Source organism: Lathyrus oleraceus, chromosome 4, assembly GCF_024323335.1.
Source record: "Lathyrus oleraceus cultivar Zhongwan6 chromosome 4, CAAS_Psat_ZW6_1.0, whole genome shotgun sequence".
Taxonomy (NCBI): Eukaryota; Viridiplantae; Streptophyta; class Magnoliopsida; order Fabales; family Fabaceae; genus Lathyrus; species Lathyrus oleraceus.
Window position 1 is genome coordinate 485,668,347 of NC_066582.1, and position 9,030 is coordinate 485,677,376.

Consider the following 9,030-nt stretch of genomic DNA (forward strand, 5'->3'; position numbering starts at 1 on the left):
ATACTATATAGAAAGTTATGCAAAGTGTCATAAGTTGTTCTCATGGTGATAATGGTGTATACCACTCTTCGACCTGAAACCACTATGGATCCTAGATGTAGAGTCGAGTGCTTTATTGCTGATCCAACGTTGTCCGTAACTGGATAACCATAAAGACAGTTGATGCGTACTCCACAAAGCATGCTGAGGGACATGAGTGACCTAGATGGAATTTGTCCATCCTGCATAACAGGATAAATGTCTATGGGCCCAATATTGAACTGGACAAGGATGACACGGTCTATGCCTTGTGTTCAATATAGACATAAGGGCAAAAGGGTAATTATACACATAAGTATTATCACAGAAGGAATTGTCAGATCACATGACATTTTCGTGTTTTGGGTAGCAGTGATGTGTTGCTAGATACCGCTCACTGTTTATTATGTTAAATGTGTGATTTAATATAATTGCCAACGTCACGAAAACCTACAGGGTCACACACAAAGGACGGATTGATGAGAGATAGAGTAACTAAGGAATACCGTAAGGTACGGTGCCCTTAAGTGAGTTATAGAACATCGTAAGGTACGGTGTACTTGAGTAGAATACGAAATATGGTAAGGTACCATGAGCTTAAGTGATTTTGGGCATATTATAAGATATGGGCCAAAATACACTTAAGTGGGCTTTTAGCTTGAAGCCCACACAAGTGGTTCTATAAATAGAACCCTTGTGCAGAAGCAAAAAATGGCGGTTGCATTCTTTTCGTTTTCACTCTCTCTCTCTCTCTCACTCAAAGCCTTCATTCGTACCAGCTAGCACTGAGATTGAAGGAACCCGTTCGTGTGGACTGAGTAGAGACGTTGTCATCGTTCAACGTTCGTGATCGCTCCGTGGATCTGCATCAAAGGTTTTGATCGTCACAAGAGATCTGCACCAAAGGTTTCAATCGTCACAAGAGGTAAATATTCTATCACTGATCATGACCATTCGTAAGGATCTCTAAAGGAGAAAATTTTAATTTCCGCTGCGTTTTGGACCGCAATTCTCCTTCACGTGCACCAAAGAAGGTTTGCTCTTGAGATATTAAAGAAGTTTAAAATGGAGCATTATAATGTTGTCATTACTCCATCACAACCAAGGTTGCGGTTGTCTAAGAATGTTATTGAGCAAGATGTTGATCTAACTCAGTATAGGAGGTTGATTGGATCCTTGCGTTATTTGTGTAATACGAGGTCGAACTTGGTGTTTAGTGTCGATATTGTGAGTAGATTAATGAGGATACTAAAGGTGTCTGACTTGGAAGCAGTCAATAGGATCCTAAGATATGTCAAAGGTTCTGTTGGCTGCGAAATTCACTTTTCCGCAGCGGATACGGGAAGAAAATTCAATTTGCTCAATTTTATCGATTCCAATTAGTGCGGATAAGATGATCGAAAGTCTATATCTGGATACATCTTTATGTTTGGTGGAAAACCAATCTCATGGTGTTCAAAGAAGGAACCAGTAATTGCACTCTCATCTTGTGAGACCCAGTACATTGTCGCTTCGTTATGTGTGTGCCAAGATGTGTGGCTTATGAATCTATTGGAGGAGCTAGGAAGCAGTGAGGGTGAGGTTGTTACACTCTTGGTTGACAATGTTTTCGCGATTAATCTTTCTAAGAACACAATTTCACATGGGAGGAGTAAGCATATTGTGATGAGATTTTACTACTTGAGGGAACTTATTAGTAAAAGAATGTTATGATTGGGATATGGCATATGTGAAGACCAAGTGGTTGATTTGTTGACTAAGGGAGTCATAAATGATATGTTCAAGAGTTTGAAGATGAGTATGAGCATGAAAGACTTGGAGCACTTAAATTAAGGTGGTGTGTTGAATGTATTTCAAGTAATTCAAGTGTTGTAACCGGCTAACACGGGGGTGTAACCGGTTACAACAAGGTCAGTAGCATTTCCAAGTAGCAGAAAAGTGGAGATTTCGTAACTGGTTAACCTGTGGCACTAACCAATTAACCTATGGTGTTAACTGGTTACGACTGAATGGATTTAATTTCAATGTCAGTTGTAACTGGTTACGAGCCTGAAATTTGTATTCTTCTGTTATTTCTTTTGGTTATTTTGGTTCCTAATCATAATGTAATATTTGTATAAATGTATAGGATGCATTCTCATCCTAGGTTAATGCAGTAATCACCAAATGGACATGTAATCGGTGTTTAATTGTGAAAAACTAAGAGATGAAGTTCTACAAGTTGAAGAATGCATTATATGGTTTGAAGCAACCTCCAAAGAGCTTGTAATAAAAGAATAGATGACTCTCTCTCTCTCTCTCTCTCTCCCTCCCTCCCTGAGATTTTAAATCATGTCTCAAGTTTGGTTTGATTTTTCTTTTATTGTACTTTAGAAAACCTCAAGTTTGGTTTGATTTTTCTTTTATTGTACTTTAGAAAAAATAGAGAAATGGGAAATATTTATGCATTTTTCTTATACATGTTTATGTTTTAATGTAAATTCAAATTATTGTATCAGACTTTAATAAATTAACTCATATTAGTTTCATTTTTGATGTACCAGTGTTGCTGCTTTTGGATCTAGAACTTGGTTGAAGAGTTTGGACCCAACTTGAGTCCTTTCTTTTATTCCTAAAAACTATCAAATAGATAAAGAAATGACAAAATTATATCAAGGGTCCTTTAAGTTATTGAATTGTAATAGTTTTAATAGTTTGTTTTCATATATGCAGTGATTATTCTACGCTGAAAATTGAAAGCAAACAGAAACATATATAGCTTTCTAAGAATGTGGCCTTTAATCCACCAGCTAGTATATAGACAATTACTCCAAGTGGTATTAGAAAGCTTGTTGATGGTATTCTAGAGGTGGTATATGATAAATTATATTGTTGTAGAATTTAGAGTAAGAAAATATATATTTTTTGAATACTCTTATATAATTGAATCCACCACACACTCACTTTTATATAGGCTTAAAGGAAACTGACATATGAGACAATAAGTTGTTAATCAAGATGAGGACTCTTTGGTTCTCTCAATCTTAATGATACAACTCTACCATAAATCTAAATAAAGACAATTATTATAATGTGATGGTTACAATTCTCTCATAATACATACTAGAGATAGTTGTGGTTACAACATATTAATTTTAACACTCCCCCTTAATGTGTTACTCTTTAACTTTCATTGCTTCTCTAAGTTGCTGAAAATTTCCTCTAGGTAGTACTTTAGTAAAAATGTATGTAAACTGCTCTTGTGAACTGCAGAAAGCTAACTACAGATCTCCTTCTTCAATCACACTTCGAATGAAATGATGCTTTATGTTAATGTGTTTGGTCCGACTATGAAAAGCAGGATTTTTTGTCATGGTAATAGCTGATTTGTTGTCACAATGAAGCTATAGACTTCCCTCTTGTTTCTCTCCAATATCTTCTAATATTCTTCTCAACCAAAGTGATTATTGTGTATCCAAACCAGCTGCTAAATACTCAGCTTCAGCTAAAGATTGTGCCACAGTATCTTGCTTCTTTGAGCACCAAGAGATCACACCCGAACCAAGGTTGAATACATAAGCTGAAGTGCTCTTCATATCATCAACACTTCCGGCCCAATCACTATCGCAATAGCCTTTAGCTTCAAGTTTAGAATTCTTCTCGAATCTGATTCCATGCTCCATGGTTCCCATGACATACCTTAGAACTCTTTTTGCTGCCCCGAGATGTAAATGACTTGGTTTACTCATGAATCTTGAGAGTAAACTAGCAGCAAACATTAGATTGGGCCTTGAAGCTGTAAGATAAAACAAACTTCCAACCAAACTTCTATACATTCTTGCATCTACTAATCTTCCATCATCTTCCTTCTTTAATTTTTCATTCACCACTAAAGGAATATCAATAGGTTTGCAGCCATACATGCCAAACTTTTTCAAAATATTTTCGGCATTATCTCTTTTGACAAATAAAAACTCCATATTCATCTTGGTAAACCTCAATACCAAGAAAATGATGCAACAAACCAAGATCACGCATCTCATATTTTTTCATCATTTTTATTTTAGAATTTTCAATCATTTTCTTGTTGTTACCTGTATACACCAAATCATTAACATAAAAGGCAACAAGAAGGATATCATCTTTACCTTGATGCTTCACATACAAGGTAGGCTCACTTTGACTTCTTTGAAATTCTTGTTGAATGAAGTAGTTATCCATTTCAATATACCACGCTCTAGGGGCTTGTTTCAACCCATAGAGAGCTTTCTTCGACTTGTAAACGTTTTCCTCCTGGCCTTTAGTCACAAAGCCTTGAGGTTGCTGCACATACACCTCTTCTTTTAATTCTCCATTCAAGAAAGCTGACTTCACATCAAGTTGGCACAAATTCCAACCTTTTTGACCTGTTAACGGAATGATTATTCTCACGGTGTCCAAACGTGCAACCGGAGCAAAAGTCTCACTATAGTCAATTCCAGGTTGTTGTGCATAGCCTTTGACTACTAACCTAGCCTTGGCTCTTTGGATTGAACAATCTGGATTATGTTTCAATTTGTACACCCACTTTACTCCAATAGCTTCTTTGTCATTTGGCTTTTCAACTAGCTGCCATGTTTTGTTCTTTTCAATTGCATTTATTTCTTCTTGCATCGCATTCCTCCAAACATCTTCTTTGATTGCTTCATCAAAAAAATTTGGTTCCACAACACAATAATTCCACCTTGCATAAATATAACTCAAGTCCTTCAATTTTATTGGAGTTGAGCTGGGAGATGATGAACTTGAAATTGGTGAACTTAGAGAGGATGAAGAACTTGGTGTACATGGGGTTGGTTGCTCATTTTCAGTCGCTGGATTTTGTTGTAATAAAATTGCAGGGAATGTTTTCTCCTTCATTTTGTCTTCTTCCCAATTCTAAGAAGCCTTCTCATCAAATACAACATCCCGACTAACGATCACCTTGTTTGTCTTCAAATTGTAAAGTCTATAGCCCTTTGACATGGAACTATAGCCAATAAAGATACATCTTTCACTTGTTTCTTCCAGCTTTGTCCTCTTTTGTTTAGGAATTTGAGCATAGCAAACACACCCAAAAACTTTAAGGTGGTTAACTGAAGGTATTCTTCCACTCCAAGCTTCAAATGGAGTCTTATTCCATACAACCTTTGTTGGAAATCTATTCAGCAAATACACAATAGTATTAACAGCCTCAGGCCAAAAGGTTTTAGGCAAACCTTTTTCAAGTAGCATAGAATTCGCCATCTCCATCATGGTTTGGTTCTTTCTTTCAGATACACCGTTTTGCTGAGGTGTATAGCCAACAGTGAGGTGTCTTTGAACACCTTCATCTTCACAAAATTTGTGAAATTCATTCGAGGTGTACTCCTTCCCCCTGTCACTTCTCAACATTTTTATAAACCTAGCACTTTGTTTTTCAACAAAAGCTTTAAACTTCTTAAAAATTACAAAAACATCATATTTTTGTCTCATAAAATATACACATGTCATGCGGGTAAAATCATCAATAAACAAGATAAAATACCTGTTTTTTCCATGAGACAAAATATTCATAGGACCACACGCATCTGTGTGTACAAGTTACAACCATTGTTTGGCTCTCCATACTCCTTCCTTTGGAAATGGATGGCGGTGGTGTTTGCCAAGCATACATCCTTCACACACATCAGATTTTTCTTCAATTATTGGCAGCCCATACACCATCTTCTTTTGATAAAGCAACTTGAGACTATTGTAGTTCAAGTTCCCAAGTCTCTTGTTCCATAAACAAGAGTCATTTTCTTCTCTAGCCATCATACTGAATTTTTTTTTTATAATTAAGAGAAAGTGGAAAGCTTCTATTACTGGTCATTTTACAACAACAACATTTCTTCTCTTTGAATCAAAAATTCTGCATTCACGATTCTCAAAATTTAGAGAATAGTCATGCTCCAAAAGTTGTCCAATGCTTAGCAAGTTCTCATCCAACTCTGGCACATAAAGAGTGTCATGAATGACTTTGCTTCCTTGCTTTGTTGTAACTCCAATGCTGCCTTTTCCTTTTACTTCAACATGTTCTCCATTTCCCAATTTAACTTTTGAGCAAAATGAAGAATCAATGTTTATAAAAGCTTCTTTCTTTCCGGTCATATGGTTGTTACAACCGCTATCCAAATACCACACATTTTTATCTTCTTGAAATTCTTTTTGACAAGCAAAGAACAAATTACCTTCATCATTTTCTCCTTCTGCAAATGAAGCATGTCGTTGATTGACAAAACGACAATCCTTTTGAATATGCACGAATCTCTTGCAATTGTGACATTGTGGTTTGCCCTTGTTCCAGCAATCATTCTCGTTGTGAGTGTTACTCTTACAGATTTTGCACCATTTATTTGATGCTCCTTCATACCATCTTCCTCCATTCACGCCTCTTCCTCTTCCTCGTGAGCTTATTCCTCTGCCCATGCCTCTTTCAAATCTGCCACCTCTAGAATACTCACATCTATTTTGTATTGGGGGCTTATTTTCACCATTGTTGGGTTGAATGTTGAGTTTAGATTGAAAGACACTCTCAACTGATTTTTCAGAGTGTCGTAACAACCTTTGTCCGTAGGGCCTCAAAGACCCCATCAACCCTTGAACAAACATAGTTGATAGGTCCTTAGTTTCTTTTATAACAGCCATCATAGGATCAAATTTTTCTGTCAAACTAATCAGAATTTTATCAACAATTATGCGATCATCTATAGTATCTCCATGTGACTTCATTTGATTCACCAATTCAGAGAGTCTATTAAAGTATTCATTCAAACCATTCTCTTTCATTCTTTCATTTTCATAGTCTCTCTTAAGAGATTGAAGTTTCACAGTTCTCACCTTTGAGTCTCCTTCAAACTCTTGTTGTAGAATATTCCATGCTTCCTTTGATGTTTTTGCTCTCATAATCCTTGGAAAAATGGATATAAAGACTTCTCTTTGAATCATCTCGAGAACTCCAGCATCTGTGATCTTCTTTTTATTCTTCAATTCTTCAAGTCGTTGGCTTGATTCTTCAGCCTTTGTTGGTGTTGGTTCTTCATACCCGTTTTGGACGAACTCCAAGACATCCAAAGAGGTGAATAGAGTCTCCATTTTAACAGTCCAAAAATCATAATTTTCTCCTTCAAACAAAGGAAGTTTAATATTGCTATAAACTGTAGAAGAGTTGCTTATGGAAGCCTTTTTTTTTCTTCTGCAACTCTGATACCACACTGTTGGTGGTACTCTAAAGGTGGTATATGATAAATTATATTGTTGCATAATTTAGAGTAAGAAAATATATATTTTTTAAATACTCTTATATTATTGAATCCACCACACACTCACTTTTATATAGGCTTAAAGGAAACTGACATAAGAGACAATAAATTGGTAATCAAGATGAGAACTCTTTGATTCTTTCAATCTTAATGATACAACTCTACCATAAATCTAAATAAAGACAATTATTATAATATGATGGTTACAATTCTTTCCTAATACATACTAAAGATAGTGGTGATTACAACACATTAATTTTAACAAAGCTAGCAACATATCGACTCCAATTAATGCATTTCCAACCGCAGAACCACCAAGAAGTAACATCACCTAATCATTGTCAAGTATAAGTCTTATTTCATTTTCCATTGTGCAAATTCCAATATATATTAAAACTTAGAGTTATAAACTTTACATATTTGAATAGTGGCTCCACTAGCATACCAGAAAGGTCCACCAGCCATGTTTGAATCTTCTATGAAAAGATGATTTACCTTGACGGCGATATACAAGTTTTCGAAAACATTGACCATTTACTATTTGATTTGCCAAATAACTATTTATATGCTGTGATAGATTGTTTTTGTGAGGCCACATGAGGTCACATTACGAGAAATTGTATATCGCATGTTATTCAAATTTATTTTAATATTTTTTAGTTCATTTTTATTCGTCAACAACTTTCGATACGGATTCGAAAGCAAGTCGGAATAGAAAAGAGCAGCAAAAACTGAATAAACCAACTTCCTTTGCTGAACAGGCACTACTAATATTTAATTAATTACTAAAAATTCTCACTTGATTGGGTTATGAAGCGTGCTTAATAAGTTTTTATTCATGTTGTGCAGGAGTTTTTGAACATGTACTTCAATGACAAGTATAAGCGGATTCCTAATGTTTATAATCTTGTGCTGGCTATGTTGTGGAGTCACCTTGAGAAAGTTAAAGTGGTTCATTACTGTGCAGCTGTAAGTTTTTATTATTTTTGGAAGAAACCGATTAATAGTTTTATATTTAGAACATAAATTTAAATTTTGTTAAACTGGGTTGATTAATTACAGGGTTCTAAGCCTTACTATATGTGATATGAAAGATATGAGATGGGTGGTTTTTTATGATTTGGTTACAATATTTGATATCCTATAGTGGTGCAATTAATATGTTGTAACAATAACAAGTATTTTTATCTCAATCTTTTAAACTCGATGTTCATCTAAATTTGATTGTGACATTCTAGAGTTTGATTTAATAAAAGAAATTTAATATTAAAATAAGAGGTTAAAGATAATGAATATTAGTGTAAAAAAATATTACATAGACGTCCAATCAAAATATTTTACATTATTAAATCATAACAGTATTTTATAAATAAAAATATGATGTGACGGATACACGGATCTCATTTATTGACAATATAAAAATATTTTATACCAATGCATATTCTTTTTTCTCTTAAAATAATCATTTATTAGGAAGAAAAAAAATAGTTATTATTTATTAAAGACCTTTAATGATAGTATTTGCTAAAATAAATTTTACTAAATAGACACGTCATTTCTATAGAAATGGAGTTCGGTGTGTTTGATATTGAAAATGAATACAGACAGAGAATAGAGACATTGCGTATTTTTAGTGACGAAATTATAAGAATAGAGACAGAGAAATTTATTTTGTCTCTAATGAGAGACGGTTTTCAAATCCGTCTCTAATAGCTTAGAGAGGGAAATACAA

At 34.7% G+C, this 9,030-nt stretch overlaps 2 protein-coding genes across 2 annotated transcripts; one reads left to right on the forward strand and one right to left on the reverse strand.

Moving 5' to 3' along the window:
• Positions 1–3,461: 3,461 nt before the first annotated feature.
• LOC127138125 (uncharacterized mitochondrial protein AtMg00810-like) lies at positions 3,462–3,920 on the reverse strand. The gene has a single exon (XM_051064524.1). The coding sequence runs from the start codon at positions 3,918–3,920 to the stop codon at positions 3,462–3,464; it is 459 nt and encodes a 152-aa protein (XP_050920481.1).
• Positions 3,921–7,784: 3,864 nt separating this feature from the next.
• Positions 7,785–8,384, forward strand: LOC127138126 (galactinol synthase 2). Its single transcript, XM_051064526.1, has 4 exons — positions 7,785–7,878; positions 7,959–8,059; positions 8,148–8,267; positions 8,361–8,384. Exons 1-4 carry the CDS (start codon positions 7,785–7,787, stop codon positions 8,382–8,384), a joined length of 339 nt encoding a protein of 112 aa, XP_050920483.1.
• Positions 8,385–9,030: the final 646 nt, after the last annotated feature.

Coding starts and splice junctions, on each gene's coding strand:
- LOC127138125 (XM_051064524.1), bottom strand. CDS start 3,920: ATGTATGGCTGCAAACCTATTGATATTCCTTTAGTGGTGAATGAAAAA.
- LOC127138126 (XM_051064526.1), top strand. CDS start 7,785: ATGATTTACCTTGACGGCGATATACAAGTTTTCGAAAACATTGACCAT. Junction 7,879..7,958: donor TTTATATGCTGTGATAGATT/GTTTTTGTGAGG, acceptor AATATTTTTTAG/TTCATTTTTATTCGTCAACA. Junction 8,268..8,360: donor TGGTTCATTACTGTGCAGCT/GTAAGTTTTTAT, acceptor GATTAATTACAG/GGTTCTAAGCCTTACTATAT.